Raw genomic sequence first — 27,407 nt, 5'->3', positions numbered from 1 at the left:
ATTTTACATTAAACCATCTTCCTGTACTTCCTTCAATTCTAACTGCTGACTCACAACTCAAATAAAGACTAAGTATTGCTTGATATAATGCCCCATTGACACCATATAACTGCAGCGTATTGAATAGCTTCTCTCTTGGCACCTTGTCATATGCCTTTTCCAAAATCGACAAAACTTAAATACAGATCTTTGTTATATTCCCATGCTTTCTCGACTATTTGTCGTAAAGTGAAGATCTGATCCTGACAGCCTCTATTTGGCCTGAATCCAGCTTGTTCTTCACCAAGCTTTTCTTCCACAATTCTTCTCAGCCGTTTCTCAAGTATACTTGCATAGATCTTGCCAGGAACACTCAGTAGGGAAATACCTCTATAATTCTCACATTCAGTTTTATTTCCCTTTATATATATGAGTACAATTAGAGCTCTACTCCAATCATCGGGAATTCTTCCCTCTGTCCAGGCTTTCTGAACTATGCAGTGCAGCCACTGTAAGACTTTTATACCACCATACTTCAGCATTTCTGGTCGAATATAATCTACTCCTGCTGCCTTTTCACATTTCAAGCCTTTGATAGCTTTTTCTACTTCAAGTATGGATATGTATTCCTGACTGTATGCCTGGTCGGTGTGTTTTACCACTGTGCTGTCATCAATGCTTGTTTCATTTAGCAGTTTCAAAGTAATTACTTCATACTTCAAGGATATCATTTTTTCCCATTTTCATGTCACCTTTATCATCTCTAACTCCTTTTACAGCACTCTTTCCTCCATTCCTAAGCTTCTTCAACAACCTCCAGAATATTTTGCCACCTTTTTGATATTTATTTTCTATATTCTTGCCAAAGTCCTCCCATGACTTTTGTTTAGCTAGTTTTACACACTGTTTAGCTTTCTTACATTTGTCTCTGTATTCTCTAAGAGCAAAAGCTGACTTATTTGCCAGGAACTTTTGATATGATTTCTTCTTTTCCTTCACTGCCTATTTAACTTCCTGAGTCCACCATGGAGTCCTGATTTTTCTATCCATCAAGACAACCTCACCACACCTCTCTGGCTGAATCAATCAGGGTTTTCTTCAAGGCTTGCCACTGAATCTCCAAGGCTTGGTTCCTGTTCTTAAACTCTTCTTCCTTTATATCTTCAATAATCTTTGTGTATTTTAGCCTGCAGTTCACATCTGAGAGCTGCTCAACTTTTATTCGCTTTAAAACTTTCTTACATGTTATTCTTCAATATGAAATTCAATTGTATCCTGCTCAAGACTAAATAGTGATTGCTTCCAATTTCAAATCCTCTGTACACTCTGGTGTCCTGCACCAGGGAGAAAACATCACTATCAACAATAACATAGTCAATGAGACTTTTCTTATTCCTTGTCTCTTCTCTCCATGTGAATTTGTGCACATTTTTATGTTGGAATATGGTGTTAGTAATAACCAGTCGATGTCCTGAGCAGAAATCCAACAAGTATTTGCCATTATTATTAGCTTTGCTCTTTTCTCCAAATTTTCCCAAAATATTTTTGCATGTCTCACAATCATTTCCTACTCTGCTATTTCGATCCCCAACAAGGACCAACTTTTCCTTTTTCATTGTATCAGTTGCTTTTTCTAGAGCCTCAAAAAATTCCTCCACTTCTACCTTAGTAGAACCTTCTGTCAGACCATAGGCACAAATAAGTCTCATTGTCCAGTTCCCCATTCTGATTTGCCCACATCACTCTACTTGAGACTGCCTGCCATTCAAGAAGATTAGCCTCGTATTTAGTGTTGAATACTATGGCTACTCTGAATACTCCTTCTTTTCCTTGATTGTCAGTGCCTGAATATAAAATTTTGTATTTATTGCCCAGAAAGATCTCACCAGTTTTTGTCTTTTTTGTTTCAGTCACCCCTGTTATGTCGATCTGGTACTTATCTAATTCCTCAGCTAGCTCCATTTCTTTGCCATTCAGGCTTCTTATGTTGATAGTACCGATCTTTAACTCTGGTGATGTTGAGCTGGGGTGTGTTTTCAGATTTGTTCAAGTAGCTGACTTTTCGCTGTTTGCTCTGGTTTCCTGGCGAAAACAATGAGGGCCTTGTTTAACTGGGCAACGCCCCAGCTGGCATGAAATTTGGTCATGTTGTACCATCATTTTTTATTTTGATTTAACCAATAAGAATACAATTTGGTTGGCTAAATCCCAAATTGCCAGCCAATCTTTGCTCGTTCAGTATCCAAGTAGATACCAACAGGGTGCACCACGAGAAGGTGAGGATTGGACATTAGGTCAGAAGCCTTGGTCGGTTCTCCACATTCTTTTAAAGGCTATGTGGAGGTCTCCTCACAGTTATACAGCTTTGACCCTTAAGCACCCCATTTTCATATTATGCAATGCAAAACTCTGCTTGAAACTGATGAATCAACCGGAAGAAGCGTTGAATTCGGGCCCTGCTTTCTCCTTTAACATGTTGAAGAGACTTAGTAATTATTAGTGCTAAGGGATATGCATTTCTGGTTCAGGTCCTCTATCCATGATGCAAGTAGCTTTTGCATATCACTGATAGTACCTTGTTGTTGCTTCGTTACTATCGTCGATTTAATGAAGCAGATCCTTTCACAGCCTTGACGATTTTATCCTTATTTTTCAAAATGGCCGTCACTGTAGAATGAGACCATCCGAAGTCGTGTGCAATCACACTGACAGGCTTACCAGCTTCATGTTGCACTTTATAACTTGCAACGTCGTTTAAAGATCAATTGCTCGCCTCTTTTTCTGTGATTCCTCACTAGGTTTTTTGATTGGGCATGTAGGGGGGACCATGTCGCACAAAATATCACGAAATATTTAACAATAAACACACAAATAACCTATTTCTCAAACACAAAATCAACAGAGGAACTGTTGAAGACTTGTGTCGATTGCTGACTAAACTTGCCGCTGAATGCACTGTTGTCACTGTGCATGATGCATTGTTAATAGAAACCTTTTTACTTCATGCCCGCTTGCGTCTTGCTTGAAAGTATAGTCGAAAATGTTATTTATTCTCTTATGAGATCACGGATGTATCTTTGAAAGGACGTAAGTCGAGGGATGACTGTATTTCTCAACCCTTACCATGTATATGGATTTTTTTTATTATTCCTATTGAATTGGTAAACAGTTCACCAATCGAAAACTTATTTATCTGAGAAATATGACTATGTTCATAATCTTTGCATTCGATATTACTGTGGATGATATGCAGCATTTTTTATAAACAATCCCTGGAAAAAACTATCATTTTAAGTAAAAACTAATTGTACTTAATACACCCAACAAAAGGATAGCCTTAAAATTTCTAAAATTTGGTGGACTCATATTCAATCCCATCAGCAGTCTTCATTCGTAAATTGCTATTATGACCAGGCATCTATCATTTTATCTTCAATGATAGCTGTTTTCAGGCTTGGTGTATACTTCTGTATCTCATTTCAGAAGAAATTGATTATTGATTGAAAGTCATTTTCCAATAACTTGGAAATTTGTCAATAGCTGTTGCCAGGTTTGTCATTTACCACCTGTTTATTATGTTAGTTACCTAAGAACTCTACTTGCTGGTAGTTATTCATGAGCATGACCATTCTCGGTAATCAAAAAGATTACTGGTCTTGCAATTAAATAAAATTATTGAGTTCCGTTATGACTGGTTGCCTGATGGAATAATAATGATAAAAGACTCTAGTCCTTCTTCAGAATTGCATTTGTCAACTTTAATGTTCTTGATTATTATTTATTTATTTATTTTTTGTCCCTGATGTTAATCGCCATTAGTTTAGTCTTGGAGTGGAAACTTAAGGAGGCCTGTGAAATTCTTATCAACCACCCTAATCTTAACAATAACAATGGTCTACAAATCCCAAGAATATGGATGGCACATATTCTACATAACCTTTTGGTATAAGAGTTAATCATAATTATTACTGTAAGTAATCTAGGATCTTAACTCTAACAACATTCATGTTAAATTATGGATTAAGGCCACACTTTTGCTGTATTAAAACTATCTATATGAATTATTTTCTCTCATAATGTTATAAATTGAATATAGCTATTTCACTAGAGGTCAGACCAGTAGAATAACAGTCGATCAAATCATTATCACTTTGGCATACTACTGTTTGAAGTGTAATATAGCTTGTGTGTGTGTGTGTGCACGTGTGCTCCAGATGATGACCTTAATATGAAAGATGAAATGTCGGGAAATTAAAGTAATTATTCCTAATATGGTTGTAGTCTCCACAATTTTACTAGAATGAATTAGTTTAGTCTTGTCAATCATCTTAGTTTTGGATAGCCTGTAGAATATTTCCTGGGTTGTCTAAGGGTTAGATAATCTGCAAGCTCTTCTCTGGAGACCACCAAACTCAGAACTTTTCCAAGCAACTTCAGGCATCCAGTAAACAGATTGTTAGTTTCACACTGAAGGATGAAATTCATCTATCAACTAAGAAATTTGTGCCCAGGATGGGATATGAACCCATAAGAGCCTATTGGTTGATAGCAGCTACATAGCCAAGCAGGCTGTTTTAGGCAAAAGTATATATTCCAGATTATAGATAACCTTGATATTAAGGACATTGAGTTAGTAATTGTAAATGTAATTAGATATTTTTACTCAAAATCACAGTTATTTTACAAATCTGGCATGACCAGAACAACGTTACAGGTAACCTTTGTATAACGTGGATGTTAGGTTTCATAGAAATGGCGCATTATATAAATCGTGTTACGCAAGATTCAGATCACATAGAAAAAGTAGGATTAGGTTCCGAAATCATTTTTTTTAATTATAGAAACAATGACATATCCAACAAAAAAATATTTTTATTTAATTCAAGTAATTCATGTAAGTTAAGAAAACATATAAACTATTAAAAGAAATACATAGTATAAAATTATAAAAAATTATAAATTTTTTATAATTTAAAATGTACGTAAACTTCATTGCACATAATACATAAATGTTTTAGGCAAGATAAAATAAAGTGTCTATTTTAATCGTCGTCACTCTCTTCAAAACTAACATTTCGTAGATGTTCTTTATTTATGAGTGGCCGGACGTCGTCATCACTTGATATCTCTTGGACATCATTTGTATAATTCTCATTGCATATTTCGGCTGGTTTAGTTATCAAGAAGTCAGTAATAAGACCTTGCTTACCACTATGCTGCAATTTTTTATTAAGTTCATAATACGGAGCTAAACAAATATCTAATTGTCTCGTAAATGGCTCCATTGAGAGATCATTATCCATAAAATAACTTTCTTGCCAAGTTCAATCCTTCTGCTAATTTCTTTAAACTGAATTCTTTAACGGATTCATTGCAATCGAAATCTTTGGCAGAACTTTCTCAGTCATTTGGTTCAATGTCATCTATTAATTGTACCAGTTCCTCCTCATTTAAATCTATTTCCCCATTAATTAATTCACTAATTTCGTTTTCAGCCATATTGCAAAAGTGCTCTAAGTGGCCATTACTATAAAAATAATTTTTTTTTTTACATAAAAAAACATTACATATTGTATGTAACTCACCAATAAATAAAGTGCTCAGCTTGAGATTAACATACTTATGATTTTTAATGAGATTTCCTAGCAGAAAATGACAATTTTCAACAATAAATATTTTATACAGCAAACAATTGACGTACATGTGTGCTAAAGGCTATTTCCCCTAATATAAATTCGCTACTTATAACTACATGCGCGATAGGATAGACACATTTAACTAAGATAAAATTTGATTTTTAAGTCACGCGTTGAAAAAATATATGAAAAGATAAATGATTACTACAGTTTGTAGACCGTCTTATATCGAAACCATGTTGTATAAGTACCTCGTTCAACAAGGGTTACTCCAATTTGTAGACTGCGTTATACGAGGGTTACCTGTACATGAAGCTTACAAGTAGTTTTTCATCATCATCCTGTATGTTACTTCCAGGACCTGCATATATATAATGCCAACAGCATTCTTCATATGCAGCCTTGTAGTTCATCATTAAGGATGAATTGATTTAAAGTTGAACCCTTCTCAGACATGATACAAACTTTGAGGGATCAGTTTTTTGTGTATATTCTTCAGGAATGGTGATTTCTTTTACACTAGTTTCATACTGACTGCAGAAAAAAATAAAAATAAAAATTATACATCTTCAATGATATGTTCTTCCTTCAGACTTTAAAAAAAATTCAGAATCAAATCTGAATTTTTAACATGAATTAAGTGTTTGGATGTCTTTGCTCTCTCATCTGGAATGTAGGAGAGAGCAAAAAAAAAAAAAAAAAAAAAAAAAAAAAAAAAAAAAAATTGGGGACCTTGTGACTGTAGATGTTGTCTGGTGCATAGACAATTCTTAATGTTAACAGCCAGCAAATACTGTTGGCAGAATTTCTTACAAAGCTGTATTTATTTTAAAAACATAATCTTCAGCCTTCTCAGTAACCATATTTTCAACATATCTTGTGAGTGGATATGTTCAAAATATGTTTCAACATATGTTCTAAAGCAGTGTTTTGTATTCTGTTATCTTCAATATTAGCTGTTTTCAGTATCATTTAAACTTTTCCCATTCTAAATCAAGTACAGTTTATGCAGTACTGAATGAATAATATTGGGACCATAAAAATATGCAACAGAATATTTTATATTTCTCGTGGAAAGGCTTAGACGTTGGTTATACATTATTAATTAATATCTTGGAAGAGCATTCATAACCACACATTAATTTCACTGCTCTGTCATTTAATCAACCTGTGAACTGATTTCCCATCACAGTTTTATAATTGAGAGATTACTGTATATAATATACAATAGAATATACATTATATTAAAATTTATTTTAATGTATATTCTATTGTATGTTGTAATTGCCTTAAGCTATTTAGTAAGAATATTTTATAAATCATAAATATCCTGTTCATGTGACATGTTACATTGTCCTTTCTATGAAGTCATGCTATTTACACATCTTCATCATCATCATCATCATCAAATTCCTGCCATGTACCCTCAAGGGGTGTACAGGATATGACAGTACTACATGAAAAAATTACATCATTACTAACTTCCTATCTACAATTTTCCTCCAAATCAGTCTGTTACTTGTCAAGACTCCAACATTATCAGATCTTATATTTCTATCGTCTAAGGCACTTTGTACCGTATCAATCCACCTATATCTTGGTCTTCCTCTGGGTCGTTTTCCTGCCAACCTGGCAGAGAACACTTGTTTTGCTAATCTTTCCTCTCCCATTCTATTTAAGTGACCATACCATCTGAGATTAGCTCTGCTAACGCATTCCTGGATGCTGACAATGTCAAGTTCTTTCCTAATATCCTCATTTTTAATATGATATTGCCATTGATGCCATCTGTTCACGCCTCTAATCTTTCTCAGGACTCTCATATCTGCGGTCTCTAGTCTTTGGTCAAGTGTTTTACTTCTGACCCAGCTCTCAGATCCATAAGTTAAAATTGGTTTGAACACAGTCTTGTATACAGCTAACTTAGTGTTCCGACTAATTTCTTTCTTATTCCATATGAATTTATTCAATTGACTTCCCACGATACCAGCTTTGCTGATTCTGTTGTCTATTTCTATATTTAGTTTACCATCTTCAGTAAAAATTGTGCCTAAGTAGCTGAAATGTTTCACTTGTTCCACAGGTTCTCCATTCACAACACAGTTGACATTTTCAATGATTCTGCCTATTTTCATTGTCTTTGTCTTTTTATTGCTGACCTTCATACCATATCTATTACAACAGCTATTCAATTTAGTCAGAGAATCTTGCAGACTTGTAGCGGATTTATTTAGAAGTATAACATCATCCGCATAAAGCAAAGAGCTGACATTAACATCTCCAATTTTGATATCAGGTTTAATACCACATTCCTTCATAATGTGATCCATATAGATAATGAATAACAGAGGGGTACATCCTTGTCTCACACCAGATTTAACATTAAACCATCTTCCTGTACTTCCTTCAATTCTAACTGCTGACTCACAACTCAAATAAAGACTAAGTATTGCTTGATATAATGCCCCATTGACACCATATAACTGCAGCGTATTGAATAGCTTCTCTCTTGGCACCTTGTCATATGCCTTTTCCAAATCGACAAAACTTAAATACAGATCTTTGTTATATTCCCATGCTTTCTCTACTATTTGTCGTAAAGTGAAGATCTGATCCTGACAGCCTCTATTTGGCCTGAATCCAGCTTGTTCTTCACCAAGCTTTTCTTCCACAATTCTTCTCAACCGTTTCTCAAGAATACTTGCATAGATCTTGCCAGGAACACTCAGTAGGGAAATACCTCTGTAATTCTCACATTCATTTTTATTTCCCTTTTTATATATGGGTACTATGAGAGCTCTACTCCAATCATCGGGAATTCGTCCCTCTGTCCAGGCTTTCTGAACTATGCAGTGCAGCCACTGTAAGACTCTTATACCACCATACTGCAGCATTTCTGGTCGAATATCATCTACTCCTGCTGCCTTTCCGCATTTCAAGCCTTTGATGGCTTTTTCTACTTCAAGTATGGATATGTATTCCTGACTGCATGCCTGGTCAGTGTTTTTTTTATCACTGTGCTGTCATCACTGCTTGTTTCATTTAGCAGTTTTTCAAAGTAATTACTCCATACTTCAAGGATATCTTTTTCTCCTGTTTTCATTTCACCTTTATCATCTCTAATTCCTTTTACAGCACTCTTTCCTCCATTCCTAAGCTTCTTCAACAACCTCCAGAATATTTTGCCGCCTTCTTGATATTTATTTTCTATATTCTTGCCAAAGTCCTCCCATGACTTTTGTTTAGCTAGTTTTACACACTGTTTAGCTTTCTTACATTTGTCTCTGTATTCTGTAAGAGTAAAAGCTGACTTATTTGCCAGGAACTTTTGATATGCTTTCTTCTTTTCCTTCACTGCCTCTTTAACTTCCTGTGTCCACCAGGGAGTTCTGATTTTTTTATCTTTGCACACAACCTCACCACATGCCTCTCTGGCAGAATCAATCAATGTTTCCTTCAGAGTTTGCCACTGAATCTCCAAGGTTTGATTCCTGTTCTCAAACTCTTTCATTTTCTTTTCAATAATATTTCTGTATTTTAGTCTACAGTTTACATCTGAGAGCTGCTATTTAGTAAGAATATTTATAAATATCCTGTTCATGTGACATGTTACATTGTCCTTTCTATGAAGTCATGCTATTTACACATCTTTGAAGACCATATTCATGGCATTATTATAGAGTAATGATGTATCATATGCAAGCACACACACACAAATAAAATTTCTACAAAAGAATGCCTTGTTTTTAAATAAGATATTTTCAAAATGGAATTGTTAACAGTTACCTAACTTAAAATCATTCACATTGCCAGTTTTGTGCATGCACAACCATCCTAATGTGTAAGATGATGGCCCATATTCAACAAAATTGTGTTCAACAGTTTTATGCAAAATTTGAGCCAGTTATTTTTGACCAAGAACATAGGCCAGTCTCACAGATCATTCCATCTTATGATAAATATATCAAGCAGAGGTATACCACTGCTTGATTACTTTAAAGAAGCTGTCATTGTTAAGAAATGTAAGCCTATAGGAAGCCCTAAACTTCTTAAGAATAGGTGATTGGATAGAATTGGACCAATTTATTGTCACTTCATAGTCCTGACCTTATGTACTGAATTTTTATTTTGTTCTGTATGGTAATATAAAGGATAAAGTGTACATCAAAAGCAGCTTCAATAAAGATTTAAAATACAAAATTAGACCCTGCCATAGTTATAGAAATATTGATGCACATGTTAAGAACTGAACTACAAGTTGAATGCATGCTGAGAGACACACTCATTCACCATTCACCCTACATACAAAACATACTCCAATTGTCAATCATAATATTTATTACTATATCTTAATATATTTTCAGTAAATTATTTGCATTTGAAATTCTCATTCTTTTGTGGCAGCTGTATATGAGTTTACAATCATCTACTTGAGTAGAAAATGCTGTTTATAAATATGGATATATATTCATTGGTCTCTCATTTATCCATCCTTTATATAACCAGACTCAGTTAAGTTAACCAATCCCTGAATGGGTTAGCAAGTCATCATCAGTAAATATCTTGGAACAGCATTACATAACCACACATTTCACTGCTCTGTCATTTAATCAATCTGTGAACTGATTTCTCATCACAGTTGGATAATTGAGAGATTACTGTATATAATGTAAATTCAAGAAGACATGTATAGAAGGAATAGGTTTGCTTGGAAAGTCTCTTTCTTTTCTTTCTTATGATTTTAATTAAGATATTTTCTGTTCAGATTTTGAAGGGGAAAAAAATCCAATGCTTTCTCATATTTTAATATTATGTTTCTAATATTTAATATAATATTTATTAAAACTGTATAGGGAGCATCTAGTCCAGATCCAACCACAGTGTATGTAGATATGCGAGCCTTGCGCAACGACCGTGTAACATTAGTAGAAAGAGGTGCACCTCATAGTCTTTGCCTTATGGAATCAGGGAAGTTATTACCAGGTGTTCGAGTGGTTATTGCAAATCCAGAGACAAAAGGTCAGTGTGGAGATTCTCATCTAGGAGAAGTGAGTATCATATCATATTCTTGTGGGAATTAACATCAACATGTAGTCATTTTATGGCTTCATATTTTTATTGTAATATATAGTTGTCTTAATAAACTTCCCTTTAAAAGTGAATCACAGTCATCTAAACCAAAAATATCAAATAGTATGGAACGAGAAGAGAAAGTGTATATATGTATATAATGCGATATTGTATTATAAAGTATATTAAAAGCAAAATACATTATTATCATCATCTTCAATTTCCTGATATGTACCCTCATAGGGTACACAGAATTCTGTGGTAATACTACATGAATAAGTTTACGTTTTTACTAACCTATCAACAATTTTCCTCAAATTAGACTATTACTTGCCAGCAAAATACATATTTACCCATCTATTAAAAAGAAATAAAACTGAATATGAGAATTAGAGGAATTTCTGTCTTTGTGTTCGAGATAAAATTTATGCAGTCATACTTAAGAAGAGACTAAGAAAAGCATGGGTCAAAGGAAAGTAGTGATATAATTAGTATGAAGTATAATTTTGTGGTATAAACATATAGCATCTCTCACTCAAATATCTCACCTTCTCATGGCAGAACCCCACTATCACAAAAGAGGTTCCACTGACTATCAGCAATATAACTGCAACATCTGCATGAGAGGAAATGTTTGTGTATAAATATGTATCCAGACACTGTAAAATGTTAACAGTTCTACTACCAGAATAGGAACTCTGTGGGATAACAACCTGCAAGATTCCAAAAATATAAATATTGTTTTCAAATCAAATAAATGAGAAATCACACAAATTCCTTGATGGTAACTAAGACCAATAGTTGAGAATAAAGAAACTGATGGAAAGCATTTACACTCTTCCAACATTCTGGATAGAATTTGGAAAAAAAGAAAAAAAATCATGGAAGAATAAGCTAGGTTCAGGCCAAATACAGGTGAATTTTTTTAAGGCAAATTATTGAGATCTCTTGGAAATATAACAGAAATCATTATTTAAGTTTTGTAAATCTATGTATATAATTTATTTACGTTATGCAGGTAAAAGTATATGATAAGGGCCTAAAAGAGAGAGAGAGAGAAGCTATTTAAAATGCTGCAATTATATCGTATAAAAGTGATACAGAACAATATATAACCTATCCTGAAGTGGTAAATTAGCAGTTATATCATATGATTCTATATATTCTATATATCCTGTGATTATAAGATGTGCACACCATCTCTGTTATTAATCATCTATATGGACCACTTTATGAAGGAAAGTACTATTAAACTTGATATAAAAATTGGACATGTTAGTCTAATATATTTATGTTATGCAAGTGATGGTATAGTATACTCAAGGATTCTTGCAGACATGTTCTGGATTTATTTAACTTAACAAATTTGTCATGAATATTAGCAATAAACCACAAAAACTATGAAAAGAGGAAGGAACATGGAAAGTATCATCATGTAAATATAGTGTCCTGTACATATCTTGAGAGTACATAGCAGGAACGTGATTATGAAGATATTTCATTCGCTATTTGGGGGGGGGGGGATCTAGAGTAAGCACACAAAGACCCCACCTTTGTGATATTCCTCTAAGCTCTCCTTTTGAAAGTTTTGATTTTTATTTTACCAAAAAATATAAAATTCAGTTTTCCTTAATATGAATTGTCCACTTTTTTTAACAAAACAAGTGCAACACAATGATTTGTTCACTGTTCAGGAGATGAATTGGATTCAAAATTTCAATTTGAAACTTTGAATGGATGTAGCTGTTTGTTATACAGCATTTGGACAAATCGGAAAATGAGAAATTGTCATATAAATAAAAAAATAAAATAAAACCTTGGTATTTATGCTAAGAACTTGAGCTGTGTTTGTCATGAATTGGCTTAACATGTGCATATTGAAGCAGCATGTGGCAAATTCAAGCAGTTCTGTCCAAGTGCCACTTGGAAAGGAAGCGAATTTGCAAAATTTCATCCTTTTAAAATCTGCTTTGGATTTGTTGATGTTTTTTAGAGCTGTTGAGAGCTACAATGTGGGTGGAGTGTGCTGCTGTGGTTTTGGAGCCACTTGTGCTATGCTCAAGTTTTTTTTTGTACTGCATTGGAACACTTTTTTGAGAACCAAGGCTTGGATAATGATCAGGAATCTTGAGTGGAATGAGAGATGAAAGCCTTTATTTCTGTGCAGATAATTTCGGGTATTTTGGGGGAACAGGAGAAGTAAAAGTTATTGGAGGTCATCCCATTTGGCACCCTTGTAGTGTTAAGGACATCAGACAGAATTGTTGGGTTAAGGTTGTTCCTTGACAAAAGAGACTTGTATGACATTGTAGCCTGAGTTACAAAGAGGAGAACTAATTTTCACAGTATATTTGGAAGGGTAGTTTTTTAAGAAGAGGTCCAGGTGTGTTTGTATGTTGGTGGGTGTTATCTAGTACTCTGATAGGAAAATTGACTGCCTTTAAATCTTTGATTTGAAACTGAAATGGAAGATAGACTACCTTTGTTACCTGCATGCACATGTGCATATCCCTACAATTAGAATACATTAATTATGTACTTGTTTCATACAAATAGTTCATTAGGAGCTATAACTGTTTCACATCAGTATTGGAGGCAGAGTAGTTAAAATGTTTTGTAACTGCTTCAAAGGAAATCAAAAATTGTGATTTTGCAAGGGCCTTTCTTAACTTTTCAGTTATTAACTTTTGTTTTTAATATTTATTGGAAGTTTTTCCACTTGGTTATACTATAAATTAAAGATGCCAAGAAATTATATTCTTCATTTAATCCTTTATCCAAGTGTAATCAAACAAAGTTTGCATCTGAAGTATTTTCAGGACTGTGCAACTCGTATATAGAAGCCAATGACTTCAATCACTTGCCTTAATATCCTGTACTGCAAAGCACATATTCTTTCAGACATGTATAATGTTTGAATGGATATGGGAAGGACCCTTCTGGGTGGTGACCCTTCATTATAGAAGTCATTAGCTTCTATATATGAGTTGCCCAGTCCTGAAAATAATTCAGGTACAAACTTTGTTTGCTTACACTTAGATAAAGGATTACCGTATATTATCGCGTATAATGTGAACTAGAAATTTTGTTTGAAAACTAGCCCTGTAATGCCCAGTCCACGTATATCTGTTAATCTTGTTCCATAATATTATAAATAATACAATACAAATTAACGAAAGAAATATTTATTTTAAAAAAAATGTCAAAATACAATACGAATTAATGAAAGAAATATTTATTTTAAAACAAAATGTCAAAATCCTTTAAATTCTTCATCTTTTGAGTCATCAAACATTTCATTTATAAATTCATCTGTAGGGATTGCGTCATCAGTGTAGCAGTTGTCGTCATCGTCTTCATGCTTTCCATTTTGTTGTGCGTCATCCTCGCTTTCATATATGACGTGATCTTCGGATCCATCCATTGAATTACTTATTCCACATTTAAGAAATGAGCGTTGAATCATTTCAGATGGTATCGAATCCCATGCTTCTTTAATCCAACTGGTGACTAGAGTGATCTCAGGCTTCTGAAAATTCCCACCCTTTGTCATTTTCACCAAACCAGATGATATCCATTCTCTCCATTTTTCACTTAAGTGATCTTTAAACGGCTTATTCAAGCTGACATCAAGCAGCTGCAAAACGGAAGTTAGACCACCAGGTATGACTGCTAGGTCTGTACGTAGCTCACATGCTTTCTCTTTGCTTGCCTCCATTAAATGCACCTGGAACATATCCCAGACTAGCATGCTTTGTTGACATAACAAGCTACCTGGGCATATGTTCCATACTTGATCCAGCCACAATTGTACACCTTCTTCATCCATCCAACCTTTCTGATTGGCACGAACAATTACACCTGGTGGAAATTTCATATGCTTTGGAATTTTCTTCCTTTTAAATATCACTGTCGGCTTTAATTTGGTTCTGTCTGCCATGCATGCTAGAACAATGGTAAAATGTGTTTTTTCATGTCCCGTTGTTTTTATGAAGACACCATTTCGCCAACTGAGTTTACTGTTTGATTCCCAGGCATATCAAAGTACATGGCCGTCTCATCCATATTGCCAATTTGAGAAAGTTCATATCAGTGACACTTCCGTCATTTTATGATAAATTTATGGAAGGACTGCACTTTTTCTTCAAGCTGCTTTGGTAACTTCTGCGCAATTTTTGTTCGGTGTCGTAATGTTAATGCTTTACATTCCATAAATCTGTTGCACCACCCAGGCGAAGCAAGAAAAGATGAAATACCTGGTGTGTGTCCTTGAATTTACCATTCTTGAGTTGTAGAGCTCGAAAACGAATTGCATTTCTTGTTACTATAATGTCATCTTGTCATTGCATTAAAATCCATTCATTTAGCTCTTCTTCGAGTTCTGGAAAGGTTGCTACATCTACATGTCGTTTGCACGACACACAATTTAAATCCTGCTTCAAAAGATGAACGTTTCTGTTGGCTGATTTTCAGGCTAGGTTTGTTTAACGAATAATATTTAAAATGAACTATGGTTAAACCGATATACCTAACTGTGTTCTATTTCACTGTGCTCTATCATTCAGCGACCGAGCGCACATTGTATCTGCGCATAAAGCCAGTAATGTAAGTAGCTTTATGCGCAGATACGATGCGTGCTTGGTCGCCGAATGTGAGTGGGTCAAGTAGATTTGGTTGCATAGGTAGTATATATTGTGTGTGCAAGTCTAATAAGATGTTATATTTTTTAGGATCTGCATATAATGCAAACCCCTAACTTTAAGTAGTATTTTTTACCATAAATTTTTTGCATTATATGCGATAATATATGGTAAACCAAGAATATAATTTCTTGGCATCTTTTATTTATATTTTAATATTTGTTGCTTATTTAATTTTTAAGATAAGAAAATTTGTTATTTTCTCAGTTTTGATATTATTTGTCAGATTTCTTTGGTTATACTAGAAAGATTGTTGATGATAAAACAATTCATTTGCAAAATCTGTTGACTGCCTGTTTTAGAACTTTAATGATTCATTTCTCTCTCTCTCTCTCTCTGGTAGATTTGGGTCCAGTCTCTTCACAATGCAAGTGGCTATTTTACAGTGTATGGTGATGATTCTCTCCATAATGATCATTTTAGTGCTAGACTAATTACAGGTGATATTACCCAGGCATATGCACGTACAGGGTACTTGGGTTTTTTAAGAAGAACAGAAGCAGTTCAAGCTGATGGAGGTATGGTTTTAATTTTTTCCCCTTTCTTGTATACTAAAGAATGTGTTTTACTAAACCACTTTTAGTTTCTGTACAAATTACCTTGGTCACACAATATCACGAATATATTCACACACACACCAACACAAATTATTTGATGGTATCAGTGCTACTCATTTATTTGTGAATTTTTATTTCTTAGTAATATTTAACTAAGAACCAAAAATATTTCCATAAGACACACAGGCATCCCTTCAAGAATTAAGTTATTTATAATAAAGGCATTATTCTTTTAAAGAATCTGTGATGTGCATTAATATATCATCCAGTGAAATATACATAACCATAGTAGTTGTGTTGTAGTAGTGAATAAAATAAATAAATAAACATTTCAGTATATTGGTATTGGTGAACAAGGATAGAATTTCAAAATTCATTATGTCATTCTTAAATAGTTTAAATCTTTTATTTTGAAAATAAATTCCAAAGCCTTACTCATGTGAATTATTAAACCAAGAATATAATTTCTTGGCATAATCCTTTATCCAAGTGTAAGCAAACAAAGTTTGGGCCTGAAGTATTTTCAGCGCTGGGCAACTCGTATACAGAGGCTAATGACTTCACATCAGAGCACATGTCCTTACAGACGTGTATGATATTATGAGAAGGGTCACTACCCAGACCGGTTTCAATCTTTATTAAGTCTCATCAGTGGGAGCCAAATCCAGAGGTGATACAAAACACAAAGTAATGCAGAACTCATATTTTTATATATGAGTAGCCAAAAGGTCACATCATCAAATTCCTGCTATATACCCTTAAGGGGTGTACGGGATATGATAGTACTACATGAAAAATTTACATCATTACTAACTTCCTATCTACAATTTTCCTTCAAATCAGTCTGTTACTTGTCAAGACTCCAACATTATCAGATCTTATATTTCTATCGTCTAAGGCACTTTGTACCGTATCAATCCACCTATATCTTGGTCTTCCTCTGGGTCGTTTTCCTGCCAACCTAGCAGAGAACACTTGTTTTGCTAATCTTTCCTTGCCCATTCTGTTTAAGTGACCATACCACCTGAGATTAGCTCTGCTAATGCATTCCTGGATGCTGACAATGTCAAGTTCTTTCCTAATATCCTCATTTTTAATATGATATTGCCATTGATGCCATCTGTTCACGCCTCTAATCTTTCTCAGGACTCTCATATCTGTGGTCTCTAGTCTTTGGTCAAGTGTTTTACTTCTGACCCAGCTCTCAGATCCATAAGTTAAAATTGGTTTGAAAACTGTTGTATACAGCTAATTTAGTGTTCCGACTAATTTCTCTCTTATAAGGTGCCAAACCTTATTATTAAAGTACTCTGGACTAGCCCTATTTCAGTTCACCATGAACTCAGGCTATTTTGTTTGGCAAGGAAAATTCTACAAATAGATAGAAGGGACAGCCATGGGTTCTCCACTCTCTTCACCCCTGGGGCCAACATCTTTATGGAGACATTTAAACAAAAAGCCTTAAACTTGGCTGCACATAAATCCACTGTTTGGCTATGCTACACAGATGATGTATTCACTATTTGGCCACACGGCTTGGATACACTCCACAACTTCTTAACACACTTAAACAATCAACACCCCATGATTCAGTTTACCTTGGAAAAGGAAAACAATAACAATCTCCCTTTCCTAGACACTGATTACACGCCAGCCTGATGGATCCCTGGCTTTCCCTGTTTACAGAAAACCTACACATACAGGTAGATACATTCATCAGCAATCACACCACCACTCCCTCCCAACAATATGAGATTATAAAAACCCTATATAACATGGCAAAATTAATCAGTTCAGATAACAATGCCCTAACTACTGAACATTCTTAACACCTTCGTGGCCAATGGCTACACCCCCACAAAAAATTCAGAAAATATTAAAACCAATTAACCCCCTTCGTAACAGAGATTACTCTAAATCTATCACCATTCGTTATATCCAGGGTACTTCAGAAAAGTTAACAAAAATCCTAAAAAAAAGCTGACAACCTGTTACAAACCATATAAAAATTTGGCATCTCTTATCCACTCCACCAAAGACCAGCCACTTCCCCTAGACCTACCTGGAGTATACCAGGTCCCTTGCCATTGCAAACTGCCCAACTATGGCCAAGTAGGTAGGACAGCTAATATCAGGATATCTGAGCACAAGGACTATATCCGGTTCCATCATTACAGCCACTCAGGACTTGTTGACCATGCTTTGGACACCCACCACTATATATGCTGGAAGAAAGCCACTTTATTACACAACAGCAAGTATAAATATGAAAGATTATTCCTGGAATCAGCCTCAGCTCTAAAAAAAACTCCCTAAACCTCAACGAATTTGGATGCATGAGAGTACCCTAAATATGGGAATATTGCATTCTAAGAACATCAGCCCAACAGCCAAGAAAACCCAATTTAGCCCACTGGGGGACACTTGGACTGACTTCAGTTGCTTTCTTCAGCCATATTTGCTTAATGTTAGTGCCTGCATGCACATCATTATCTTTAGATCCCTGAACATGGTAATGTAACATTACTGAAATATAGAAAGTATTAATTAAAGTTTTTAATTAATATTCTAGTGTACGTTGTCTTTCCCTAAAATCTGATAGCCATTTAATTATTCAAATTAAGTGGATATCAAATCCAACATTATTTCAAAGCCGAATAGAGAAACTAAAAAGTTTTTCAGCCATTTAATTATTGAAAGGACCTTTCTACATCATCCTCATCTGAACAGAATGAACCCATATCAGTATCTCAAATTTGAAAAATATATCTGAAAAATGAATATCTAATAAATTGATTTTACATACACATAAATACATTTGTTTATTTCGAGAGAGAGAAAATTTCTTCGTATTATTTGAACTGATTGTGCCTTAGTGGTCAGCTATTGTGTTACCTCTGCATTGGAGAAACTATTTTTAATCAAGTTATTTCATTAAATTTTAAATCTCTGAAGTTTATTATCAAATTAATGTTATGACAACAAATCCTCATCATTGTTTTCAGGTGTATATCTGCATGATATAATCTTGACAACCTGAGACAGTATTTTGTGACTAGTTTCAAATAAACAATTTGGTTATTGGAAAACTTTTTTTATATTGTCTCATAAGAAATTTTACTTTCTAGAACTTCATGATGCTGTATTTGTGGTTGGATCCTTAGATGAAACTATTATGTTAAGAGGAATGAGGTATCATCCTATCGATATTGAAAATAGTGTACTAAGGTGTCATAAAAAGGTTGCAGAATGGTAATCAGTTTTCTTTCATTTTATGTATAGTGTATTAAGTCAAAATGTTAAAATTATTGCATGCAAGTATAATGACCATAAATCTCATTATAGTGAACTCACTGTCTTCAAAAAATTTCTGAAAAGTCCCATCTAAAGCCCATAGCATTAATAACATTCTAAAGGAAATATACGAGATGGGAACAAAAATTTTTTAGATTGTATTTTTTTTAATCTAAAATAATATTTACTTATTATTCTGTGCCTAGTAGGCACAGAATAATAAGTTCGTGTGCCTACTAGGAGGTTCTTTGTAATGCTTGCGGAAATTTCTTTGAACTTGTGTTGCAGGCTTCATTTTCTCAAACCAAAACATACAGCGTGCTCACCCTGCAACATCGAAAGTCGCCATTTTCAAATGGCGTGACGTATCACACCATCTAGTGTTTTCATTTGGTAATGAAGTTATGTGACCAAAAATTGATGTGTATCACTACATTATAACACTCACTCAGCTTTTGTACATCTTCTGAGTTATTCTCTGTTCTCCTGGTTGTATACACCCTTTTGAAACACCCTGTGTGTGTTTAAAATATATTCACTAAACACGGTAGACACTAAATGTTTCCCTGTCACCTCTGTGTGAGGATCATCAATTCTATAAAATTACGTTTTTCATATTTAATTGAGATGTATATAGTTATTGTTATACATGTTTTATCAGAAAGCAATAAAATTGAACAATTTTATTTTTATATATATTTGACATGCTTAAGTTGATGAATAATTGGTTTCAAAGAATATATTCTTAACAATTTTATTTTCCTTTCTTCTGCAGTGCTGTTTTTACATGGACCAACTTGCTTGTTGTTGTTGTGGAGCTTGATGGTAATGAAAATGAAGCATTGGACTTTGTACCACTAGTCACCAGTGTGGTTTTAGAAGAACATCATTTAATTGTGGGTGTGGTGGTAGTGGTAGATCCAGGTGTTGTACCTATCAATTCTAGGGGTGAGAAGCAAAGGATGCACCTACGTGATGGTTTTTTAGCAGATCAACTAGATCCTATTTATGTGGCCTATAATATGTGAAACTATTGGAACAATTTCACGAGCCGTATATTTCCGCATCCTTTCCATGAAGGGGATTAATCCACTACAACAAAGTACCAAATCTGCCTTCATGACTTCCAGGCCAGACTGTTGTTGTGCCTCCATCTTTTGTATAATTTACATCTTTAAGGCTTCTTGTGCTGTGTAGAAATGAAGCAAAGTGAGATAATGCATGATGACGCAAAAAAAAAAAAGAAAAAGGATCCTTCAATTTGAAATACAGAGGCATCGATATCCACGAGTCAAGAAAAGATATGGAATCCATTCCTCTGCATGTGTGTGATATAGCAGTTATGTAACTGCTCTTTTTACCTAGGCTTCCATATAGACATTAGTGAAATGGCCAAATGCATGCACTTATGTATATTTTTTTTTACTGTTATTTTAAAGCAAAAAAATTAAGAATTTGTTTTTTGTCAATTCTTTTTCTGGCTAAGGGCCCAAAGAACAGCTAAAATTTGCTGTTTCAGAAAAAAAAAAAGAGGGATGTAATTTTTGTATTTTATCTGTATTTATATATGGAGAAGGAACATGAGTCTCTTGTCTCCATATCTTCCTCCAGGTGTACCTTTCAGTATAGTGAGGATACCATTAGACTGATAGAAGTAATACATTTAAGGTTGTAATATAACTGCCTTAACTTTTCAAAATTTACCCTTTCTTATTTTTAATGGAAGCAAACAATTTTAAATATGGAACCAGGAGTTTAATCATTTCAGCACTTATGAAATGAAGAGATGTAAATGTATTAGTTCTTATTTACAGATTTTGTATAGTCTATTAAAATTTTTAGCTATGTATTAATTTTTTAAACGTGATTTATTCATTGCTAGTTTTAATTAAGTTGTAATAATAATAATAATATGAATGATTAAACGGGAAGAACTGTACAGTAATTAAAAAAAAATAGACTAAAAGAAACGGATTCTTGTGTTGATACAAACAAGGAAAAAAATTTTTTTAGCAAATGAAGACAGTAGCACTTTGTGTACTGTTTATTGAAAAAAAAATGCAATTGTCATACTGCAGAATTCCATCCTTTTTTTTAAGTGGGCATGTTTATATTAATGGTCAATTATTTCGATTAATCAGTAGATATGCTTAGTCTAATTAACTAGACTCAACAGTTGATTAGAACTTGTGACACTGTAGCATCGAAACCTTTTTTGCACTACCTCATTATATGTTTCCATGTGTAAAGCTAAATTGCCAACATTTATACTTCCTTCATTATTCATTTCTTCACAATCATGTTAGATTTCATTATGACATCTAACATGATGACATCAGGGAAAGCCTGTCCATTTCTAGGCACTTTTCAATTTTCATTAATATTTTTATATGATGCAGCTAAAGTCTAATGTGTAATTTAATTTAGGTGCAGCACTAAAGCAACGTTATAATTTATTTTTATATACATTTATTTAAAAAGAGGAAGGACCCAGCTTGTTTTCAACTTTTTTATATATATATATATATATATATATTTTTTTTTTATTATTAAATAAGTTCACTTAATGCTCTTCAACTGCTTTCTGGTGTGTCTCTTTCTTTTACCCTAAAAATTACCATCCTTTTTTAAAACACTTAAGACAAATTTATGGTTCATAACGATTGAAAATTTTAAATGGCTACATATTTACAAACATGTAAGCTAGTTTTAAAAAAAAAACACAAAATGTGATTATTTCATTACACTGTAAAAACATATTGAAGGTGCCTTTGAACTGCCCCATGATCCACACAGTATGAAAATTTGCTCAGGAAGGAGATAGAAAGCCGAAAGAGAACATAAACAAAGGAATGTTTATGTATAATATGGTTTTTTGGAATGGAAGGGGATAACATTTTCTCATAATGTACTGGCTGTGAGTGTATTAGTAAATATACTTTAGTTACCACAAAGCTCACAAAGCACTCCAAAACTCTTTTCAGTTTGATGCTATTCTACTATTGATCCCCCCCCCCCAAACATTTATACCAAAGAAAAGTATCCTTAAGATAATTTGAATTGTTTTATACATGGAAGTTGATTTCCACTGAAACTTAAAACAGAACTATGTTTAAAATAAGATTTACAAAAATTAGCAAGAGAGAGAGAGAGTTCAATACTAACATGCATTTTAAACAATAAATAGTAAATGAGTAAGTTTTAGCTTGCAGATGATACAGAATTTTAATTATATTCATTCATTCATTCTCCATTCCATTTCAAATTTTAATCTCTTATTTAAGCCTTAGCTCTTCAAGCATGAGAACCAAGATTGATCGTTTACCTATTCTGAAATCATTACAAAACAAATCCTACAATTCATCACAGTCTAAAAAACAAGAATGGATTGCTTTGAATAAACATAAGTCCTACATATATGATTTTTTATTATTTTCACATGTTTTTATTATTTAAAATACCAGTAAAATATTCTTATATATCTAATATATATTAGTAGTTTTATAGCAAGCTATAGTATAACCTAAGGCAGAGGCTTCCCAATTTTCTCTGCACCCCTGGGCCAAAAGAAATACCTAAAAGTTCAGTTTATTATTATTTATTTATTAATAATATAATTAATGGTAATCAATTATCTTTATTTCACACTCTGCAGCCAAAACTTTGACATATACGCTATGGACACCCTTTATGATTGTTATCTACCGAAGTGAAACCATATTTCCGTTTCTCCATAACCTTGCCTCTAGTCTGTGGTTCATCATCCTTTTCTTCACTCACACACTTCTTATTCATGTTCAAAAATCTTTCCATTTCAGTGCATAATGACTAAAAATATTTCACAGAATTTTGCTAGGCCTTGCACGCATTTGATCAAAATATCCTTCAGTTATTTTGATTACTGACAGACCCAGAGAGTCAACAGGTATTTATATGCAAAATCTAAGAAATGAAAAAGTTTGAAAAGTTACTGGCATATCTGAAAGTACAAATAAACAAAAACATATCTCAAACATTCGAGAATGTCATCAAAAGGAATGTATCATGATCTAATGCTGAAACTGTGAATTACTGCAAGCTTGTGGTATCTGACAGATGTTGAGTATTCCTGTGTTTTCCTCAAAAATTTAAACTATCCCGCAGCACCCCAGGGCACAGTTTGGGTACCACTGACCTAAGGCGATTCTTGCTTTAAGTGATTCCTACTAATGTTGCTATTTATGAAACACTTCAAGTGTTTAAGGTAGGTGACTGCTACTATATTGTTTATAAGATAGGAACAATCAAATTGTAAAATAATGCAGTTTGACTTGTAATAGTTTGTATTACGATTAGAGACAAATAGCTTTACATTAGCTTTAAAGACGTGACTAAGTCACTAAACCTGACTTAACTCTTCTTAAACTCATTCATTATCATTATATATGGCATCTTCTCTGGCAAGGCATCTGCTTACTCAACTTTGCATGACAAAAATTCTATTCTTCGCTTTGTGATTACTCAAGTTCCAAAGATAGTCCTTGTTTTCTCATAAAGCCATGCTATGAAAAATCTATAACTGTTTTTGATATTTTGCTTATTAATAATATATTTTGTTTTTGATATTAACTTATATCTCTATCACATTTTTTGCATTCTACCTAATTTAGCAAGCTGTAATTCATTTCCTTAATCTGCCTTCAGTCAGTATTCCATAGTGTCCTTATATTATTGATTTTATTTACTCAAACTGTCTCCATTTCCTTATTCTTCATCTGCCTTGAAATATAGGTGACCAGATCTAGTTCACAGTAATCCTAATGTATTTTGATTCTGTTGTCTCCTCTGCCATCCTTAATCCCTTGCCTTCTTATGTTCCTTCTCTTTTTCTGGCATCTTGATGGCCACCTCACATCCTTTGGACTGGTTTCTCCTATACTACTACTTGTTAATTGATAGATGCTATCTCCTGTCCAATTAGCCAGTCTGTTGTTCTTACCCTCAGCTTAAAGTGATATGTCACTTTAATTTGACAGAATACCATGTGGTGCTCTGTCAAATGCCTTTGCAAAATATAGTTCTGTATAATTGGAAAGAAATTATATGCTTAAATTTCTTTTGATATCAGTTTTAAAAAGAAAAAAATTCATTGCCATTATTACTAGTATTGTATTTAAAGGTAAGTTAATTAGTCTCCTATAGCGCTGTCAGGGTTTTTTAAACTGCAAAAGTGGCTAGGGAACATACACAATTAACAGCCATATTGCTTTGGCCACAATTCCAAACAAACTTCATCAATCTATTATGTTTATTATTATTATTATTATTATTACATGACACCTCCAGGGAGTCCAAAGACTCATCGAGGGAGGGCACCTACTCTACAACAATGTCTTCACCAATTACTATGAACTGCAACCACCATTATCATCATCATCTACACTAACGCCATCTGCTGCCAACCATCACATCACCACTAGCATTTTCAAAGACAACCACAAACATCGATGCCCATGGCAGAATTTGAACCCGCAGCCTTTTGGGTGGAGAGCGGATATGCTAACCACTCAGCCAACTAGGCTGGCCGAGTGGTTAGATTTTGATTTGGTGTTCAATAGTAGACTAGATTTAAGTCTACATTTCTGATTAGCTTTTGTGTTTTCCTATAAGCAAAGTTTTTTTTTTCCCTTTACAAATATTTTTCTTTGTATTTCTATAATTATATAGAAATATTTAACTTAGCAAACTATAAGTAAACTGCTACTGTGAATATTTCATCTTAGATGTAAATGATAAATGCAGGTATTTCTTGATTTACCATTCTGATGTCTTCATATTTAGTATAGTTTTTACCATTGACATCTGTTTCTCAGAAGCCTCATATCCAAATATTTTAAACTGATTTGAACACTTTTTTGTATTTGGTAACTGCTTCATATTTGAAAGCTTTTGAACAGTTGTGTCATGGACTAAGCTGGAGATATATTGCTGTCGGCAATAATATGATCATGATTTTTTAATGAACTTAAACTTGTGGTTTATAGACATAAAATGCTAGTCTAGTTCATGTCCAGAAAATTAGTAAATATTTAACATTCTTATTAGCCTTCCTTTTTCTGCAAATTTTCCTATAACAGTTTCTCTCATTAAGAGAATTATTTCCTGCTCTACTTGAGAAAATAGCAGAGAGGTTTCTATCTTTGGATAGCTAATTTAAAAGTTAGTTATTCCAAGTAGGAAATAAAAATAATTTTCTTCTGCTTGTCTGCTGGCTACAGTTAAACCAGCTTATTATCCATTAATGCATTGATTACCATTATATTAAGGATATTTGCGAAATGAATCCTTTAACAGCATTTATATTGGAAACTATCAACAGTGCATGTCCTGCCTCTATTATGCCATCAGTTATGGGCTATTCTGTATAATACAGAAAGATGTAATGCTGTTATCTAGTTTTGATGATACCTTTCAATGGTTGATAGGGCATCAGCATAAACACAAAGTAAAAACTTGAATCTTCAGTTAATGATTTCTTAAAGGCAAAGGAAAAATTTTTCACTAGGATTTATGTATTCTTTAACTGATAAAAGAGTAATACAGCAATTAAAAATAAGCAGTTTTGAAGTATTAAGAAAATATATATTAGAAAAAATTTTTCCAAAACCAAACACCTTGGTTTTTTTTTTGTTTTTTTTAAATAAATATAATTAAAATAATAAGTCCATCCAAAAATCAAAGCAGCTAATCAGTATTTAATATACATCAAAAAATCACGGGCAAGGTATAAAGACAGTGCTGCTATTGAGTTTTGCTAATATAGTCATTTTGAGTGGGGTATGTTGACAAGAAATACACAATTATTTGAAATATGCATAACTAATCTTTTTAGTTTAAAATACTTTTCTTTTATAAGAGTTTGGCCATCTCGTTCAACCAACTACAAGTATTCATTTCTGATATTTATCTATAAGAAGCAAGGGAGGAGGGGGTGGGGAACCCTCAAAATCTTGTTTACTCTCAACTTTTAGTTGTGAAAGGTGAAAGTTAAAACTTACTGATATAACAGCAATTTAGAGTTATCTTTCTAATCCTTATTACAGGTGGTTACATTAGACAGCTATAATAGGATATATTTGTATGAGTTACTTATTTAGGCAAAGAAAGATATTTTGTATTATCAGTTTTAATTAGGTTTTTAAATGCAGCTTTTGTATAATTAAAATATCATTTAATGTGTTCGTATTAAATTAGTTCGCAAATAATAGTTCTAATCCATTTATACTTTGGTCAAAAATACAGTTAATGTTCAAATAGCAATGCAGTTCATAAAATAAACATCTCTTTGTGTTTATAATAAGGATGGAAATTACAATTTTGATAAGTTTTCAAGCTCATTGCTTAAAACAAAGGATGTAGAAATCATATTAAGCATTACTTGCAAAATGTGATAAAATTCTCATTATGATGTGTATTTGAAAATCACTATAATTTTTGAAATATATTGGCATATAAATAGTGATTTACAAATTTTGGTTTCTAGATAATACTTGTGAGAATTCCATTCCATGCCAAATATAGACTCACACTGTTTAATGTAGTTTTTAACTGACACTTTGTGCTACATCTTTACATGTGTGTGTGTGTGCTATATGCACACCTCTTGTATAAAAATTTGTATGTATGTGCATACAAAATGTACAGTATAGTTAGGTTTTTAACACTTTTTCAAATAAATTTTCTTATTAATAATATTCATTTAATTTAAATCTGCAAACATAAATGCAATTTTGAATTAAAATTAAAAATACAGCCATCATTCAGTTTGTTTCCAAAGAATTTTTTTTTGTTCATTAAATGTTAAGTGACCTGTAAATGATTGAACATTGATAAGTGACTGAGATTTTCTAAACTGTAAAAGGTGTACACATAGATTCCTGTGTATAACTTTTATCTTGAAATTTCATTGGTCACCAGGTATATCTGTGTGACTAATACATAGATATCTTTGTATATAATGTCAGTTTGTATAAAAATTTGTACTCATACATTTTAATTTCAGCAGCCTTTTAATACTTCTAAACTCTTTACTTTTGTAAATAGACAGTTTTTATTGAGATGGGGAAGTTTTTAAACAGTTTTTGCATAATCTTTCACATTTAAGAAGTTGGTGTGCTCAACCCATGGCAGTC

The 27,407-nt window shown here is 33.3% G+C and overlaps 1 protein-coding gene across 2 annotated transcripts in view; it reads left to right on the top strand.

Moving 5' to 3' along the window:
• Positions 1 to 21,721, top strand: part of LOC150109471 (disco-interacting protein 2-like) — a 456,967-nt gene extending 435,246 nt beyond the window's left edge. For both annotated transcript variants that reach the window (XM_090408476.1, XM_090408468.1), the window contains exons 35-38: positions 10,469 to 10,663; positions 15,729 to 15,903; positions 19,071 to 19,194; positions 20,012 to 21,721. In XM_090408476.1, coding sequence (XP_090264602.1) covers positions 10,469 to 10,663; positions 15,729 to 15,903; positions 19,071 to 19,194; positions 20,012 to 20,264 — 747 coding nt within the window. In that variant the 3' untranslated portion in view covers positions 20,265 to 21,721. The remainder of the gene's footprint in view (positions 1 to 10,468; positions 10,664 to 15,728; positions 15,904 to 19,070; positions 19,195 to 20,011) is intronic.
• The last annotated feature ends 5,686 nt before the right edge of the window (positions 21,722 to 27,407 follow it).

Source organism: Typopeltis vanoorti, chromosome 2 (genome assembly GCF_054136105.1).
Source record: "Typopeltis vanoorti isolate ZY-2024b chromosome 2, IOZ_Tvanoo_1.0, whole genome shotgun sequence".
In the NCBI taxonomy this organism is placed as follows: Eukaryota; Metazoa; Arthropoda; class Arachnida; order Uropygi; family Thelyphonidae; genus Typopeltis; species Typopeltis vanoorti.
This window is presented reverse-complemented; position numbering and strand designations above follow the sequence as displayed.